This window comes from Zootoca vivipara, chromosome 6 (genome assembly GCF_963506605.1).
Source record: "Zootoca vivipara chromosome 6, rZooViv1.1, whole genome shotgun sequence".
NCBI lineage: Eukaryota > Metazoa > Chordata > Lepidosauria > Squamata > Lacertidae > Zootoca > Zootoca vivipara.
Genome location: NC_083281.1, coordinates 37,752,790 through 37,771,839, shown reverse-complemented (window position 1 = coordinate 37,771,839; position 19,050 = coordinate 37,752,790). Strand labels below are relative to the sequence as shown.

Genomic DNA, 19,050 nt, shown 5'->3' with positions numbered 1-19,050 from the left:
GTATTATTGGTTTTCTTTTTTCTTTTTTTGCTGGTCTATGACCGTAATAAAGATATTATTTATATTTATTTGTTGTTGTTGTTGCTGCTGCTGCTGCTGTTGGGTTTTATTTTATTTTTAGCAAACCTGAACAATCACCCCAGGGGGGAAACTTCAGTTGAGACAGGAAATGGTGAGTTGTGATTACAACACGTTTTGGAGTCCCCAAATGTGCCGTTCACCATGATTTCATCACAAATCTACTTACTTAAATGTGGATATATGATTCACTTATAGGGTGTATTGAGTCATTGTCCCCCCCCCCTTTAGCTCAGCAGAATTATGACATCCAAATACTATGCCGTTTCCTCCAAGTTAACACAACTGTTCTCCGTTTGATCTGTATGCTGTTAAAATTGCTCCTAATATATTTCCATGCGTTGGATGTATTGGACAGTTGTCCCAGACATTGCTGAGCTAAGCTGTCACCTTTCTGCCTAGTAAGCTGCAAGATGTCAAGGGCCAACCAACGTGAGCTGGAGTGAACTGACCATAGAGCACACCTCAGTGCCCCCTGAGGAACATGAATTCTCCTGACATCCACGAAAGGCAAAAAACAGAGAGAGCAATTTGACAAAGAGCAGAAGATAGGGACCATCCCTATTGAATATTGAATATTGAATAGGAATTTGCTCCACTGTTGGGAGAGGTCACTGGTGTGTTCCTTTTATTTCTGATGTCCAGGCTTACTTGGGGGTACATTGGCTGCTTTCATTGGAGCTATGACAGGGCTGTTGGTGGAAAAGGGCGCTGTCATCATGATGCAGGAGCCAAACTGGGCTTGGGCGCTTCCCCCAGGGTCCTGGGGGTGGCCCTTTTTGTTGGCACTTGTGGAATGGCATGAAGCATTTGTAGGAGCTCTCAAAGGCACTGGGTAGCACTTTTTAAAAAAGAAAACATTACTTGGAGATCACAATCGGGAGTGAGGGGGACGGGGAGAATGGCAGTGCAGATTTTGGCTTCCTACAGCAAAATGTATAGACCCAGCACTGGTGCCATTTGATACCTGAGTCCTACTAATCATATTTACCGTTTTCAAATGCCACTGCAATCTTTCTCAACGCTTTATGATGGACAGCCACGCTGGGTGTTTGGTTTCCACCTCTGGCCAGAAGCTTCACGTGCCAGAACCTTTGGACCTACTGCAGGTGGTCTGAGCAGAGCAGAGGTTGCATCGCTGTGGCTATTAATGTTTCCAATTCCCGCAGAAGGAAAGAAACAGCAGTGCTCTCTGATAAAAACACACACAGGTCTTTGATCTCAGGTGCTATTACAAACAAGCCCTAGTCCAACATTTCCTAAGATAAAAACGGGACCACTCACTTGTACACATCTTCACCTTTATCAAGCATCAGGACAAAGGGCAGACAACTGTTTTGATGGCAGAAAAGACAGACAGGATAAGAGACGGGACTGATTGCCCCTTTGATGGGCATCAAACTATGCACTACATCACCCTTGGTTCTCCAAACAATGTCCACCTGGGGGTGCAAATACTTATCACAGCAAGTGCATGAGGAAACCCCGACAGTAACTTCTTTCATTTTGTTTTTATCCAACCCTGCTTCCAATATACTCAGGGCCTCTTGCTTTATCCTCACTATAAGCCTGTGTGGTAGATGAGGGAGGTGTCTGTTTCTGGGTTACCCAGTTACATAGCTGTCAAGTTCTCCCTTTTTAAAAGGGAAATTCACTTATGCTGAATAGGCTTCCTTGCGAGAAAAGGGAAAACTTGACAGCTATGCCCAGTTAGCATCATTTGAACCTGGGTCTTTGGAGTCAAGATCTGGTAACGTAATCTGAGGGGAACATTGGCTCTCTGGGCCAAATTCAGCCCCCCCCCCAGGGCAGCCTGTCTGGTCCTTGGGGCACTCCCTAGGCCACACCCTCTCAGTCTCACCAGCCCACAGCCCTCCCAGGCCTTCTGACTGCCCACCTCCTTGAATTGTGTCTTGAACTGTGACAATGCCTCCTGCTCACTTGGAGGGAGGACTGGTAGGCTTCTGATTTCTACGTACATGGCTGGCAAGTCACTGCAAAGGTAAGAACATCAGACTCTCTGCTCCTTGTGCCTCTGGCTCCACCCACCCAACCCCCTGGCCTGTAGACCCTGGAAGGTAGTACCCCAACAAGGAATGCAGTCCTAAGGCTGAGAAGGATTCCCTGGCTCTGCTCCGACTGACTTTCAATTACGGCAAAGTGACTTCTGCAGAGGAGTAGAAAATCAGACCAGAGGAAGGACCATATGCAGCTTTTGCCTCTTCATGCCTCTGCTCTAAATTGCCCTCCACACACACACACACACACACAAAACCCTGTTTTTCCATAAAACAGCCATCTAGCAAGTTACATGAAACACAGAGATGGGCCTTGAATTCATGGCTTAGGCAGGGGTGAAGAACCTCAGGCCCAGGGGTCAAACACAGTCTTCCCTGTCTTGCCTGCAGGACTCTCCTGAGCCACACTCCCTGCTACCTTCCTTCAGAGTTTTTGCCTGGCTGGAATGTGTCCTTGAACTCTGATAATATTTCTTGCTTGCCTGGTTCGAGATAATTGCATAGTGAGTTTGGACATCTGATTACTGTGAGCAAGGCTATTAAGTATATCACAATCCCACAGACATTATGAACAGGAGCAACCCTAACCTGAGATAATTGCATTGTGTGTTTGGACATCTGATTACTGCGAATGAGATTATTATGTGATTGTGTACACCAGGGGTAGTTAACCCCTTGGGCCCAAGGGCCACCTTCACAGTTGAACCTTCCAGGGGTCACATGCCAGTAGTGGGTGTGGTCGCTACCCTTTCTCTCTCATGTGCACAAATACACAGCTCCCCCCCCCCAAATAATTCATGCAAATGATCAGTCTGATAAGCAGGGAGAGAGGGGGAGAATTGCATCCTCACCAAGAGCTGGGCAAGGCAGTCCATTCATCTCAATGCCATCTCTACTTTAATCTAGACTTTTAAGAGAAGGGCACTAAAAAGGAGATTGGATGGAGACAGATCACACCACACACCACACACATGGAGTCTGCCATCCCAAGTACTGGTTGTTTCACATTGCTTCATGCTAGCCCTGAAGTTTGTCAGGTGAGCTAGACCTGCGCAATCTGCCAGCGATCAGGAGGTGTTGTAGGTGTGTTGCAGAACTGTGTAATGACGTGTGATCACAAGTGATAGTAAAGGTTGTGGAGCAGGTTAAGTTTGTGTTACCTATGTAGTGTGCCGGAGGGCAGGCATGTACATTTTGGGGGAAATGACAGGATGCTGAGAGCCATTAACCCATAACAGTGTTACAGGTCAGGCAAAGTGACAGGACGATTTTTCACCACCGACACCACCTTCGTGCCTTTTGATTTCTCAGTACCTACAGGATGCATCTTCACTATCAGGGGCTAGAAGATGATGATTTCAGTGGGCACTTCTCCGAATTTAGCAATAGGGTCCTCCAGCCACGTAAAGTGTGCATAAAAGTACATATCTTAGTGAAACGAAATTGCATTGTTTTAGGCAACATTAATTTGCAAGAGTGTTTATATTATAAGAAATTTGCGCTAAAATGCTGACAAATTTCCATGTGAACTTTTTCTATTAAAACATTTGCAAACGGTGATCTCTGGGCTGGAAAAGTTTTGTTCTGCTGTCAAATGTCTGCATAAATAAGAATGTTTTCAAATTTATCCTTAAAGTTAATAATGATGGAGACAGGCACTAGGGAGGGCGTTCCACAACTGGGGAACTACCACTGAAAAGGCCCTGTCATGGGTCAGCACCAGCCAGGCAGCTGATGGGAGAGGTCTGTGACTTAAGGGTGATCAGGGCCCATGCTCTGTCTGCTGTCAAGGTGGATGTGCAACTTCAAAGCCCTTCCTTCTCTACCTTCTTGGGGTTCTTTATCTCTAAACTGAGCTTAGAGCAGACAGAGGGTTGTCCTCTTCAGGACATCTGGCTACCCTGAACACCTCCCAGCAATCTTGGGACCTGAAACAAGGTTGCGCAGCTCTTACAGAAACAAAGGCTTACTGTCCGCCAGAGGAATTTCCTCTCTACATTGTTCCTGTCAGCTGATCTTGAGAATCCAGTCATCCTTCCTTGGAAGAGTTATGGATGCTATGATTGGCCTATAAAACCTCAGCTGTTCCTCCTCTCCTTAGCATTAGCTAGCCTGATGCTAGCTTCCTCTAAAATTACTGGCAAGAGTCAACACACTTTGAGGGAGATATATCTTAGGTTAATAAGCCCTGTGATTAAAGCAGTGGTTTTGAAATGGAGAAATCGATCACTAGGGAGCTTTGCCTGACTCCAGTATTATATATAAAAAGTGTGCAAATATTTAAAAAGATGATTAGATGTTCCCCCATTTCCCCCCCCCTCTGTGGGTGGATAAATTGGTTGGGTTGAGGGATTTTTTGAGCAGATAGCAGGGAAAGAGTTAAGCAACTTACCGTTTTTCTGTCTTCTGTCTTCTTACTATAGGTACTATATCTATAGTACTATAGCACCCCTATATCTTACTAGGGTACTATATCTGCTCCTAATTTCATTCTTCCCTCCTGTCAGTTGCTTTTAGTTTTAAAGTGTTTAGTGCAGGCATCCCCAAACTTTGGCCCTCCAGATGTTTTGGACTACAATTCCAATCTCCCCTGACCACTAGTCCTGTTAGCTAGGGATCATGGGAGCTGTAGGCCAAAACATCTGGAGGGCCACAGTTTGGGGATGCCTGGTTTAGTGTATCAGATTAGGACTTGAGTTCCAATCCCCACCAGGCCATGAAGCTCACTTGGGTGACCTCAGCTCAGTCTGGACCTACCTCAAAGGGTTGTTGTGAGGATAATATGAACGGGAAAGAACCTAGAGCTTTGTGAAAGCAAGGTGCATCCTGTTTTGCCTCAGCCTGCCTCATGCGCAGGCTGGCCCTGTATAAATGTAGTAATAATGCAATAAATAAAAGCTCACAGAATTACGTAAGGCTTAAGTATAAAAATGGGGTGGTTATGTTACCTGGACATTAAGTAGTAATCTACATGGAAACCTGTGTGTGTGTCTGCGCATGTGTAGGCGTTTTCCTTTAAAATAAATATTTGCCATAAATGTACTGTTATTTCCTGCATTGACAAAACTGACCACAGCTTATGTAATTCTAAAGCATTTCCTTATCAACTCTCACCATGCATGATGTCTGAAGTCATCATCTGGTGACCAGGAAATAAGAGGAAGAGTCCACATCGCAAAGGAAGAGAATAGTGATTTAAATCTACGCACATTCCTTCTCCATCCTTCCATCGACTGCTCTAGCAATAAATCCAGGTTTCTGCACTGAAAGTCTTCTCTCAAAGAGACCGGCCTTTATAACGTCGTTTTGCCGAGACTGTGAGTGACTTTTGTGTGGAGGAACGTTTAGATCAATCTTACGGCAGATGGAATCAATCTGGTCAGCTGATGGAACATCTGCTAAATGAGGAAAAGAGGTTTGGTGCTAGGTGACAGCAATGCCCAATGGCAACTCACCCCCCTCCCCCCATAAAGGACTTGATATGACCAAATGCTAGAAATAATTTCCCCTCTAAGCCCAGACAGGTGCAAGGAGCAGATAAATGGGATCAACAGGTTCCCAAGGGCTCATGCGCAAAGATAACCTAGAGTCATTTTCTTCCCAAGATGTCCTCTGTTGAATTCCAGCACTCTGTTCCAGCTGTCAGAGATATTCGAGAACAAGGAGTTCTCATGCTCAGCTAGCTTTTGTTCAGAGTGTTACATTTTTGTAGATGAAGAAAATGCTTGGATAAGTGCACTGGTCCAAAGTACAAAGAAGATGTATATGTCACAGGAGTGGCAGCAGTAAATCAGATGTGCACCCGTAAGTCATCAACATCAGATGGATGCACATTCAGGTAGGTATCGTAATGCACATTCCTATCAGCATTTGGATGGAGATGTGGCTGAATTAATTCATTAGTTAATATTTAAATTTATTAGCCTTTTCTTTACCACTGGAACTCGAAGTATACAATATTTTTAGCAACAAACAAAGATATATAGTTACGGAAAGCAGCAAAACCCCCCCCCCCCACAAATCTATATTAAAATACCCCACCTTTTTCTTGAAGAAGGAATGTTTTTGCCAGGTGCCTAAAGATATGTAATGAAGGTACCAGGCGAGCCTCCCTGGGGCGAGCACTCCACAAGCAGGGAGCCACCACTGAAAAGGCCCGTTCTTGTGTTGCCACCCACCAGACTTCCCATGGAGGGGGCCTCAGATGACAATTGCTGGTTCATATCGAGCTCCTGAGCTTCATGAGTCTTTAAAAGCTACAGTTTGAATTGGACCTGGATTTATTTATTCGTTATACATTTCAGTCCTTCTGCTCAAATGGAATTCAAGGAAGCGAACATGTGGTTCCCAGGGGGTCTTGACTTTCTTAGTTCAGGCCTTTTTCAGGGCAGAGGGACAGTTAACCAAACATATTTGGTGTGGGAGAGAAACCCTCAAAACTGCACAGCCAATCAGACCAAATGCCAGTCTGCCTAGTTGCTAAGCAACACCTCCACTCATCTCCCTCTTGGCTACTTGATTTTAACACTAACAGAATGAACCCCTTCCAACAGGAATTAGTTAGCTCCCTATGTTCCCAGGCTATTGTGTAGTGAATGCATCATGTTTGAAGCAGCCTTGATGCTCTCAACAATAGGGAAGATGTTTAGCGTAAACACACACATTGTATACACATAACACAGTAGTAAGATGGTCAGGCCTAACCACCTGTGCCACGATGACTGGGTGGGTGGGGGAAGGGAAGCAAACTTCTGTCAAGTTTTTAGTAGATTACTGTGTTTTATTGATTACTGTGTTTTATTTTTCTGTTGGAAGCCGCCCAGAGTGGGTGGGGTATAAATAAATTATTATTATTATTATTATTATTATTATTATTATTATTATAGAACACCTTCCTTTGAAATTCTCCTTTGGAGCTGCTACAAATTTTTGTAGCCCATAAGATCTGAAAGGGACCAGGCTAAGAAGGGCTGCCATGAAAGCATCCAAAGGCCACACCCCTGACTCCTCCCAATTTTAACCATTAGGCCCTGCTGCCCTAATGGAGCCAGCACAAACAGTGGCTCCACACACAAACACACCTCACTTCACCTTATAACCCAGGGGTGCCAACTTACCCTCAAGATTGTGGGTGCCCGTCGCTGCAACGCGGACGTGTGATGTCACATACCTGCACATAGTTATATATCACATACAGGCGTGCGCGTGTGATGTTGCATGTCTGTGTTGCTGCAGCTAGCAGCAGCGGCAGCTCCTCTTCCTCCCCCTCTCCACAGCCACCAAGGCACCCTTTTCCACAGGCTCGGACTTGGAGGCAGAGAGACTCTGCCTCCACATCTGAGCCCCTCCCCCCCAAAAGGGTGCCTCTTTGACTGGCTGAGGAGGGTGGAGCTGAACTGCTTCTCTCTCAGGGGCAGCACCGCTTATAGCACCGCTGCAACTTTATAGTCAATTATATTTATTGTGGGTGCCCAAGCACCCACTGCCGCCTGGAGTTGGCTCCTATGTCATAATCAGTGCACTAGAAACAAAGTCTATTTTCAAAGGGCCTAAAGAAGATGCGGTTGATGAGTCCAGTTGATGGGGAGTTGTGGTCCAGCAATGTCTGCAGCCCTGATGTTGGGAAAGATTGAGGGCATAAGGAGAAGGGGACAACAGAGGATGAGATGGTTGGACAGTGTTCTCGAAGCTACCAACATGAGTCTGACCAAACTGCGGGAGGCGCAAGACAGGAGTGCCTGGCGCGCTATGGTCCATGGGGTCACGAAGAGTCGGACACGACTAAACGACTAAACAACAACAACAACAATGTCTGCAGCCCCACAACTGCAGCCCCATTCCAGGCCTATATAAATGAATATTTGGGGGTGGGGAGGATACGAATGAGACGTGCCTCTTTTCTTTATTTCAGGAAGCAGTTTGCACCTCCCAAATTTGGGAAGTGCTAGTGTAAGCGATCTGGTAAAGCCTGACGCTTTTAGCAGCAGTGGATACGGATGGGATTAGATCAGTTTAAGAATAATGTCTCAGGGACTTCGGAAAGCCGTGATCACAATGTAAAAACGGCAGGCAGGTGGAGGGGCTAAAATTAGGATCCGCGATTGTCTGCTTCGGCGAGGAGGAGGCAAGGCAGAAGGCTATGGGTAAATTGGGGGGTGTTTGCACCGGCGCAGCCGCTGATTGGCTCTCGCGTTATATTGGGTGGCGCCTCCAATTATGGGTACAGGAGCAAAAGCGGATCAGGGCTGGTGGGTGTGCGCTGGGCAGCTGCCAGCCCACACCCACCAGCCCTGGGGCGAGGGGAGAGGGCGGGTCTCATGTGTAAGAGGGCGGGGCCTCCGCTAGCAGCGTGCGACTGAAATTCAATCTGCTTCGAGCCGTTCATTCATTCACTCACTTTTGGGCGGCTTCGAGCGGGATCTTCGCCTTGGGAAAAGCGAAAGGAAACGCCACGCCGCTCTGTTCTTGCGAGCGCGCTTATCTGGCCATCTAATACTGTACGTCGTGCTGCTTTGTCGACGGGGTACTTTCACCTGCGAAAAGGCAAAGCGAAGAGCGACCAATCGAGCAACAAGGAGACGAAAAAAGCGAAGGAAGCAAGCAACGAAGGAAAGAAAAGACCAGTGAAGGGGATCGGGGCAGGGTTTGGGGTTGGTTTTTTTCTTTTTTTGCCAAATGGCCAAAGGAGAAGGAGCGGAGAGCGTTGCAACTGCGGGTCTTTTGCAGCAAAGTATCTTGAAGCAAGAGGAACTGATACGTCCCAAGGTACGTAAGGAAAAATGTGTGAGAGGGGGAGTCCTCTTTGGGAGGTTGGGCCGGGGGTGGGGTGGGAGTTTAGAAATCCCCAAGGGATTTGAAGCCGCGATCATCGCACGCTGGGGAGGAGGGGAGTTCCATCGGGCATTACTCTCGAGGAGGCATGGCTAGGAAGTCCGGGGCTGCCACGTCCACGTGAGTGGATCCGGATGGCCTTTGTGAGTTTCTTCTGCTTCTTCAAAGGGCCGTGCATTGTGTGTGCAAGAGAGAGGTTTTGGAGCAGAAACCGGACTCTCGATCCTGCGATTGCCCTAACGCCGGGATGAGGATCGTGGCTTCAAAGCGATGTGGCATATCCGAATCCCGTCGGGATTGGGGCGTGGGGGGGGGTGACGGGAGGACTCCTTGTAAGGTTTATCCGTCCAGATGAGAGGAGGGGAACGGCTTTGTCAAGGCTGGATTTTCTCGGGAGGCGCCTCAGCGCGCGAGCGCAGCTGGAGTGGAGGGCCGGGCCCATTACTCCGGGCTGAGCTCTGTGCGCGGGACGCAGCGCGGTCTCTCACCGCCTCTTGCGCGAGGGGTGCATTGGATCCCCCTGCGCTCCTTGCCTTTCTTCCCAGACAACCTCCGTATGGTAGTAAATGGGCTCTAAAGGCCTCCGAGCCGTTCAAGTTCATTCATTAGAGACAAGGGCAAACTTTCCTTAAAGGCGCCGCGTTCCCTTTACTCTCGATGGGTGGGGGTCGCTGTTTTAACTTCCTGGCAACTAGAAAATCAGACTGGTTCCCGCTTTGTCATATGCATATACACAGCGGAGTGGGAGGTCCAGGTGGAAGTAAAGAGGATGGGGAGCATAAAGTAATTGATTTATGGGGTGTCTGTACTAATGCAAAAACTTAATACATTTGTTTTTGTAAGCTAAACTCTATGTCTAGTTTTTAACTCTAAAGTTTAGAGTCTAAACTTTGGAGGAAATGGCTATGTTCCTTCTCCCCCACTGTCAGAGGCAATGTTCTTCTGAACACTGAGAATCACAAGTGGGGGGAGTTTTGCTGCTGGACTAAATGGGCCACTGACATGATCCAGAAGGACTATTCTTGAGTTCTAACCATGACTTCCAAGATGGGATTTTGACCTGTTGGCTTCCTCTTATGACTCTTGAAAACTCTGGAGAATCTGGGGCAGAGGTGTGATGAAGCTGGTCAAAAGAAGCTGGGCATTAAATAAAAACTGCCAGTGCTGGTAGTAGATAGTATTGATCCTTATTCCAGGACTCGAAAGGGTATCGTTGAACAGTTTGCAGTATGTTGAATGGGTGCAAAATGTATGTGGAAATTTCACCTACCCAAGAAGGTTCTTGTGTGAATGAATGAAGTAAGGAGTGTAATTTAAGGGGTTTGGAACTGCACATGAGTTAGGATTAGAGACAATGACTTTCAGTGAACCTTGGGTTAAAAGCAGAGAAACACAATATTTCTTGAATGGGACCAGCCGGCTGTATAAAGCAGGGGTGCTATTTTGCAGTGTGTGTTTCCCCCCCTATAAGGGGGAAAGGTCCACTCATTCAAGCTTGAATTGCAAAAAGTCAATATGCTACAAGAGCATGTGTGGTTGCTTCAGAGTTAGCAATGTTATCACTCAACATAGGTCAGAGTTATTAAAAAGGGTGGTGGGATTTTTGCCTTTGGCATGCACGCTTCATACCCATTTTAATTGTTTGGTGCATAGTGTAAAAGTGCTCCTGAGGAGCAATCCTACGGAGCCTGCCACACAGCTGATGGTGGGGGCAAAAGCATCCCTCACCCCATGAAATGCTTTGCAGGCTTCTTCCAGTCTTAGTTGCAACATCCCTACTGAAGAGTTTGACTCCTTGCAGCAGAAAGGAAAGGCGAGAAGCACAGAGGTGCCTTGCTCAAGGTTGCCTGTTGTTGAATTAGTATCAGGATTGGCTTCTGGTAGTGGAAAGCCCAGACCTCACTCCTTGCAAAGGCTTTGGAGACTCATTGTTACAGCAGCCCCTTGTGCTGTGCTGCATGGGGTAGCTCAGAACTTCCCGCAGGGCGCTGTTGATGGAGCCCGCCTCCTGGGGAAAGTGTACACCAGTGCCACTGAAGTACGTGTCTCTTTCAGGGCCTCTCCCTTTCCAATTGCCAATTCCGGGGCTTGGGGGGGCGGGGAGCTGCCCCAGCTGTTCTCCCTGTGAATGCAGCTGTGCCGTTAAACTTGGCAGCTGGATTGCTTTGCAGAATTAGGCTTGTGTTAGTCCACTGGCTCCATTTAAAGCAGTTGGCTTTGCTGCTTTCTAGAGAAGTTTGCTTGTTATCTGTAAGTCAATCCCCCTTTGTTAATCTTCTAGATTAAATTCAGTCCAGTGGATCCAGGGAGCTGTGCACATTGTTCTTCTTTTCTGCTTCCGAGTTTCCTGTATAGATAGATGGAGCAGTTGCATTGCCAGGCAGCCACGTGGAGCTTATGCTGAATAATCTTACTGAAAGAGTAAGGCAGGAAATGTGTGTTTGTGTCTTCCCTGCCCACCAATTCAAATCTCACTTCTGCCATAGATTCAGTAGGTAGGCTTTTGTGGGTTGCCCTCTGTATCTCAGCTGTGCCTCCACCTGAAAAATGGTGTTAGTAATACTGGCCTGCTTTATGGGGCTGCTCTGAAGCTTTTCTGGGGGAGCCAATGACTTTTCAGTGCTCTGAAGTAAGCAGAGGTAACTTGTGTTGTTGGACTCCAGTTCACATCAGCCCCGGCCAGTGATGAGGAATGGTGAGAGTTCAGCAACATCTGGAGGGCCACAGTTTCCCCATCCCAGCTGTACAGTGCAGTGTAGTGATTAAAAACAATTGCGGTGCAAACCTATACATATCTACTCAGAAGTATATGGAGATCAATGGGGCTTACTCTAATGGAAGGAAATGCATTTCAGGAGTGCAGCCTTAAAAAGAGCACCACCGCCAGGAAATGAGGACTTGGATCACAGGTGGTACTGTACTTAAGATGGAAACATTGTGGTGCTTCTCTCCAGAAAAGGCTAAATACTATATATTTGTGGTGGGAGTCCTGGTTTAGACAGCCAGCACCTGCAGAGTGTGTCGTCATGAGAGCCAGTGTGGTGTAGTGATTAAGAGCGGTAGACTCCTAAGTCCGCTCCTCCACATGCAGCTGCTGGGTGACCTTGGGCTAGTCACACTTCTCTGAAGTCTCTCAGCCCCACTCACCTCAGAGTGTTTGTTGTGGGGGAGGAGGGGAAAGGAGATGGTTAGCCGCTTTGAGACTCCTTTGGGTAGTGATTAAGCGGGATATCAAATCCAAACTACTACTCCTTCTTCTTCATCAGATGCTTCATGGAGAAGGAAACCCATTTTATGTGGGGTTTAAAAAAATATCTTTAAGCACTTCATGTAACTGGTTAGAGTACTATTGCGTTATCTGACCACAGACTGAACTGTAGCAGGTACATGATATTCAGAAGATTTAAGGCTGCACACCTATCCCAAACTCCATAGGAGTGAACCCCACTGAACTCAATGCATCTTCCTTCTGAGTAGATATTGTGTGTGTGCATGATTAACTGTAAGACCCTGATTCTTGAGAAAGGAGCAAACAAGATGGATCTCTTTGGATTGTACCTTTAAAGCTGCGTACACACTATGCATTCAAAGCTCATTCTTTTTCTCAAGGAATTCTGGGTACTGCATTTCACTAAGGGTTGCTGGGGATGATAACACTGCAAGGGGTAAACCACTGTGCCCAGGATTCTTTGAAGGAAAGAATGTGATTTGTGTGCTTTAAAGGTAATCATGTGTACAGTGGTACCTCGAGTTACAAACGCCTCAGGTTGCAAACTCCGCTAACCTGGAAGAGTTACCTCAAGTTGAGAACTTCTGTACACAGCCTTACTTGGGACTGCTGCTGCTGCTGATTGGGTGTGGGGTAGGGTTATTCAGTCTTCCCAAAGGCTCGGGGTAGCATAACTGGTCTGGTCTGCATAAAAACCCTGTGAGGTAGGCTCAGTCTGAAAGAATGTGACTGACCAAAGTTCACCAGGTAGTCTTCCAAGTCCACTGCTCTACCTTTGGGGAGGGCTGCTGCATAGAGAGAGCACCATACAAAAGGTTCCAGGTAATCCCAAGTATCGCCTGGTAGGGCTGGCAAAGACTCCCCTCTGAAGCCCTGGAGAGCCACTGGCAGTTGGGAAGTTTAGCTGTGGCTCCCCAGATGTTGCCGGGTTTCAGTCACCCCAACATTAAGAGAACAAGGTATAGGCTAGCAGGGGGGAAGCAGTGGTCATGGAATCATAGAACTGGAAGGGACCCCGAGAGTCATCTAGTCCAAAGCCCCTGCAATGCAGGAATTTCAACATGCATCCCCCCCCCATCCAATTTGAAATCATACCAGACCCTGCTTAGCTTTGCAAATGTGCTAGCATTTTAATGAATGGTGATGATGATGATATTGCTGCACCACTGGGAAATTGGTCGGTTCTGAAATTGTTACCTGTTTCAGAAGTAGGCTTGTCATGGCCATAGTTTTGTATGCCGTGATTAGCTTTTTAAAAGTACGGTAAATATTCTGCAGCCTGTAAAAGACATATAAAATAAACATTTCACCCCACCCCCTGAATAGACAGGGAACAAAAAGACAGGGAAAGTTTTACTTGGTTTGCAGGAAATTAGTGTTGTGGTGTGGAATGCATTGCCACGCACGAGCAAGCAACACACCCACTCTGGGCAACTTCTGTTGTCCGTCCTTGATGCTTCTCCATTGTTCATTTGAGGCAGAGCTGTTTGCAAACATTGAGTGAGCAATGTAAATCTTTGCTTGTACCGGTAAGAGTGGGGAGTAGTAAAGCTGTCTACTCAAATATGCCTTGAGCTAATACAACCAGATATGACAAGTTGCTTGGAAGTCATTCAAGGCTGATTAATGCAAGAAAGTGATTTAAAAAAACCAACAACCTCAACTAGTTGCAAAGTTGTTAGGTTGCCATGCTGTTCCCACAAGAAGCTGAATATGCCCAGGAATGATTTGCATGTGTTTTATGCAGGCAGCGTTTGAAAATAACCTTTTAAGTTGGACTCAACTCTCTGAATGCACTCTCAAGATTGATCTGTGTGGATTAGTTGTGTGTTTAAGCTCACTCGCCTGTTACATGGAACACAGGTACACATTGTCTCTACACATGTACAAGCGATTGTGTGAAAAACAATATGCTTGCTGATTTGTATAGCTAAATTGCTATGAATGCATAATAATAACAACTCTGGGCACACACTAAAAACTTCTCTACAGACCATATACTCATTGAACATTACAGCTGGATAACTGCGCTGGTGTGCAACTCAACTATTTGTGTACACAGTTTGTACACTTGTTGAATGTTGGCACCCTATTTGTGGCGCTACTGGGCTAGATGAATCAGTGGTGTAGCTTGCTATCCTTCACCCCCCAAAGAATTAGAATAAATGTTACAGAAATCGCTTGCCTTTTTAAATTGGTGGATTCATGAGGAAGAAAGGCAGTTTCTCTGGGTACTTGGGACACATTCTTCTGGGCATATCAGATGTTTGGTATGATGGTGGCTAATTTAGTACGTCCTGTCCTCTATTTTCCAGAGAGAAAGCAAAGGAAAGCTATCGATATGCAACAAAGTGTGTTATGCCATTGGCGGAGCGCCCTACCAGATCACTGGCTGCGCCTTGGGCTTCTTTCTGCAGATTTACCTGTTGGATGTGGCTCAGGTAAGTCTGACCTGCTTGTATGTCTGCTTTTTGAGGGGTGGCCCAAACATGATGGAATGCAGCATTCCACTGAATAACCTGCAAATTAAAACAAAAACTTGGCATTTCAGGAGAAGGGTTTTCGCTATGCCTGACAGGCCCTTGCATGAAGACTGCCTTTGGATATACTGTAGCTAACGATATAGCATAAGAGAGCGGTTGAGTTCTACTGTTGGAGGAATGCCCATAGCTCAGTGGTGGAGCATCTGCATTGTATGCAGAAAGTGGCAGGTTCAATCCCTGGCAGGTAGGGCTGGAAAATACTTCCTGTCTGAATACCCTGGGGAGCCACTGCCCGTCAGAATAGACAATATTGAGCTAGATGGATCTATGTCCTGACTCAGTATAAGGCAGCTTTCTGTATTCCTGTGTAAATTATGTTGTTCGCAGGAGTAGCATCTCATGATGGACGTTTCTCTTCCAAGGAAAATGTGCCCTGCTAGCCACCTGGGCCCTCCAGTTTTTGATGCCTGCCTTGAAGGGTTTTTCCAAGCTCCTGACAGGCTGCAATTTTGGAGCTGCTGGTCTTTGTGTTATGGTGTCATTTCTCCCTGCCTGCTGGGCTTATGTAATGTGTGGCAGGTCACAAGTTGTTCAAGCTTAGTGGGGGCAGACAAAGACCACCTGAGATGACAAAGAACAGGCATCCCCAAACTCCGGCCCTCCAGATGTTTTGGCCTACAACTCCCATGATCCCTAGCTAACAGGACCAGTGGTTGGGGAAGATGGGAATTGTAGTCCAAAACATCTGGAGGGGCAAAGTTTGGGGATGCCTGACAAAGAAAAATGGTGCACTTGGAAAGCATAACTGATGGAACCTCATCTTGTACTCGCGTGCTTCCACACCTTCAGTCTTAAACTGCTCGACCTGAATTGGCTCTCTTCCTCTCCCGCATAGCTGGACCCTTTCTATGCATCCATCATCCTTTTTGTGGGCCGCGCATGGGATGCCATTACTGATCCACTGGTGGGTTTCTTCATCAGTAAGACGACATGGAGTCGCTTGGGACGCCTGATGCCCTGGTAAGCTGGTTTTTGCCGAAATTTGGGATTTGTACAGCTAGTCAGTGCATAGTGCTTGTCCCTATGTTGAGAAGCACATGCATTTGTGAATGGAGAGGGGGGGTCTGTCTCGGGGCAGATCTTTCATAATATGGCTCCCCACATGAAGCCAAAATTTGGCAATCTTCTCAATTCTGCGCCCCCTTGGCTTAGTCTCCTGTGTAGGGGAAACTCCTGAGGCAAGCAAGAGGCATTGTTTGAGATGAGGACAAATGACCCTAAATCAGCGGCAGGGAGGAAAGGACCCCACCAGCTGCAGGAATAGAAGTTTTTGGATTAACTCTCTGCAGTCTGGATTCAGACCGTTCTTCCTAGGCTGGAAAAATGGCCTTTTCCTTCTTAGCCTCCCCTGCAAAATGAATGAGCCGTATGTAGTTGTAGCTATGTTATTCTGTCTGATAACGAGGAAAAGAGAGGGCAGACATTTGATTTATGTCCAACAAAGGATTTAACAATGTTTTATTAAGCACTCCCCCCCCCAGAACAAGGTTGAATGGACTTTATTTAAATTATCTTTGGACTAAACCAGGAGTGTAAGGGAGAAATTCAGAGTAAGAAGATGAACGGCTGCTAATTAATTCTGGCAAGAGTTTGCATTTGTGAACAGGCTTTGATATTTTTAACTGCGTGCTGAGGAAGAACCCCAGAGTGGAATTTTAATGGCAGAGATTGGTCATTCTAGTCTCCTGTGTAGGGGAAACTCATGAGGCAAGCAAGAGGCCATCTCCCAGCACAAGGACACATTGCAATGCAGGGGCAGTGAGGGGTGTGGTGAATGTCCTGAGGGCCAGATAGCCAAGTCTGGAGGGCTACATGTGACTCCCAGGCCAGAGGTTCCCCACCCTGGTATAGGTGAAAACTGGGTAACGGATCCTTTTAATAATACTGTCATCACTGATAGTCAGAGGTTCCCTGTCAGGTAGGGTTGCAGCTCTTCCTGGAGATAGAACCTGGGACCTTTCAGCATGCAAGTTTAAAGGCTCTACCTTCAAACTACAGCTTTTCCCATCTAGTACTGGAGAGTGTAAATGACTGGAAAGCTTTTGGTGCCTGGGCAAACAGCAGCCTTTCCCCCCTTGAAGACTAGGAAAGTGCTGCCACCTCTTTCCTAACAGGCCTACGTCTCCACAATACTCCTCACACATTGGGTGCAGAAGAATCTGGAAGGCAGTATATTACCCTAATATTTCCTGTTTTCAGTACTTGGAGAAATTAGGGAAGAGAGAGGCTGTCTGAAAGTAGATGTCTGAAAGGTGGAAATGTGTTTAAATTAGCACTTGCAGTGGGGCCAGAAACCATTGTGGCTATTCAGATTCCTATGGATAGTGGAACTTCTTGATAAATTGAAGTTGCTGCAAAATAAAAAAAAGGGCTGACTAGCACCCTGGGATTTATAAGGAAAAGCATCCTAGGAGACAGCTGCTTGTGTCTGAACTCTCCCAATCCTCTTTCAGCTGATAGTCAGCAATAGCTAGTTATGGCTGAGGTATAGTGGCAGCCTCTGAATCTGGGAAGCATTTGCTTCTGTTACTAGGATTGCATTGCTCACTGGCTGAAGAGCCTAACGGTGGATAACATATAAAAAAGGGTTGGGCGGGGAGGAACTGCCCAGGGAGAAATTAGATATGCCTTTCCTTGGTAGGGCATGATTATACTCTCCACCCCACCCTTTGGGGTTCTTAAATTTGCTGGTGCAACTTGGTGCTTTTTGTTTTGCTTCTGTTGGCCTTAAAGCCAGGCCCAAAATATCCCTCCCCCACTGCCCTTGCCTTTGCTGAGGTTCCAGGACTGGAATAAAGGGCGGGTGTCTGCCCAGCCAGCATGCAATGATGCTATTTGGGTTCAGTCCAGGCAGGCCAGTCAGAAGCCAGAAAAAACTCCTGTTGGCGTCTAACATAGACTGGAGGGGCCTACAACAAAATGTTGCTGTGTGGAATGTTGTTGTTCAGGGTACCTGTCAGTGAACTGTGCCCCCTTTCATGTAATTCCATTTCATTCCCATCTCCTATCCCCTTCGCCTCCTCATTTTCTGGGTCAGCTTTCTGCTCAGTGCTTATTGGGTTTTTCTCCGGGTTGTCCTTGTGGTGGTTGTTTTGGTACTTCTGTAGGCCTTAGGGTCCTTACGTCTATTCCCACCCCCCACTCCCCGAAGTATGCCATCTGTGGTGAGGGTGTACTTCTGTTTTTGCTGTATAGGGATTGGCTATTGAAGAAGCAGTTAGCCATTTATATACTTTATAGCAGCGATGGAATACAGTCGGAAGTCGAACAGAATCCGTTCCGGAAGTCCGTTCGACTTCCAAATCACAGCTTCTGATTGGCTGCAGGAAGCTCCTGCAGCCAATTGGAAGCCACGGAAGCCCCATTGGATGTCCGGGTTCCGAAAGAACGTTCGAAAACTGAAACACTCACTTCTGGTTTTCGATCATTCGGGAGCCGGAACGTTTGTCTCCCAAGGCGTTTGGGAGCTGAGGTACGACTGTAATGGGATTTATACCCCAACATCCCCTGGAGCGCCCAGGCTCCCCGTGTTTGCTGTTTATAATATAGATCCTCATTGGCTTTTTATGATATGCTGGCCAGGATGTCAGCAGGAAGTGGGTGGGGGCTAATTAAATTTGTTGGGAGTAGTGGACTAGTTTATTCTTGGGAAGCAAATGAAATTCTGCAGTTAGGAGAGTGGCTCAGCCAGATACCTTGTTGGCGCTAGTATATATGACTCACAAAGACAGAAGGTTGCCAGTAGTGTCTGGAATGTGTTAAGAATATGCAGAAACAAATGTGACTTCATCTTCACCTGTACATGATCTCATGGAAATCTTTTGTAAGTGGGTTCATTGCAGAACAGAAAGCCTTCCCTAGCAGTGACATTGAGCGTCTCTAGGCCATTGTCAAGCTAGAACTGATTCTTTTAAACCTATTTTAGTAATAACTTGCCTGGCAGTTTATTGCAGCTGAGATATTGCTGGGGACAAAGGGCAAGGCTTCCTATAGTTGAGTTGAAGTTTGTGTGAGTGTGCTTAATTAGCTTCCATAGCACCAGTGCTTCTCCCTCACTTTTGCATCTCGGATGGCGAGTTGCAAATATTGAAAGTCCAGAATAGCAACATGTCAGAGAGCAGTTAAGTTTAGTGATTTCTGATGCGGTAAGTGGGCTGATCAGATGGCTTATGAGGTCGTGTCCTTATCAGCCTGAGTCGGCTTGCTCCTCTCTAAAATTGGCTTCCTCTTCATTGCACGTCTCTCCTGTCAGGCTTACAAGGAACAGGGCTCACTCCTGCGATGCAATCCTGTGCACATCTGCTTAGAAGTAGGTCCCACGGTCTTTGATGGGGCTTAGCATATGAAGGCT

General features: G+C 46.7%; 1 protein-coding gene and 1 long non-coding RNA gene across 6 annotated transcripts in view; one reads left to right on the top strand and one right to left on the bottom strand.

Moving 5' to 3' along the window:
- LOC118087900 (uncharacterized) overlaps positions 1–7,414 on the bottom strand; it is a 33,882-nt gene extending 26,468 nt beyond the window's left edge. For 2 of the 4 annotated variants that reach the window (XR_009557747.1, XR_004692875.2), the window contains exons 1-2: positions 7,214–7,414; positions 5,211–5,494 (exon numbers count right to left, since the gene is read on the bottom strand). This is a non-coding gene — a long non-coding RNA (uncharacterized LOC118087900). The remainder of the gene's footprint in view (positions 1–5,210; positions 5,495–7,213) is intronic. The other 2 variants (XR_004692876.2, XR_004692877.2) reach the window with 2 other exon arrangements.
- A 1,043-nt stretch (positions 7,415–8,457) lies between these two features.
- The window catches only part of MFSD2A (MFSD2 lysolipid transporter A, lysophospholipid), a 36,400-nt gene continuing 25,807 nt past the window's right edge, over positions 8,458–19,050 (top strand). Inside the window, exons 1-3 of one of the 2 annotated variants that reach the window (XM_035119051.2) lie at positions 8,458–8,861; positions 14,472–14,597; positions 15,535–15,659. In XM_035119051.2, the coding sequence (XP_034974942.2) occupies positions 8,772–8,861; positions 14,472–14,597; positions 15,535–15,659 (341 nt within the window). In that variant the 5' untranslated portion in view covers positions 8,458–8,771. Of the gene's footprint in view, positions 8,862–8,962; positions 9,071–14,471; positions 14,598–15,534; positions 15,660–19,050 lie in introns of those variants that run through there. The other variant, XM_060275813.1, reaches the window with a different exon arrangement.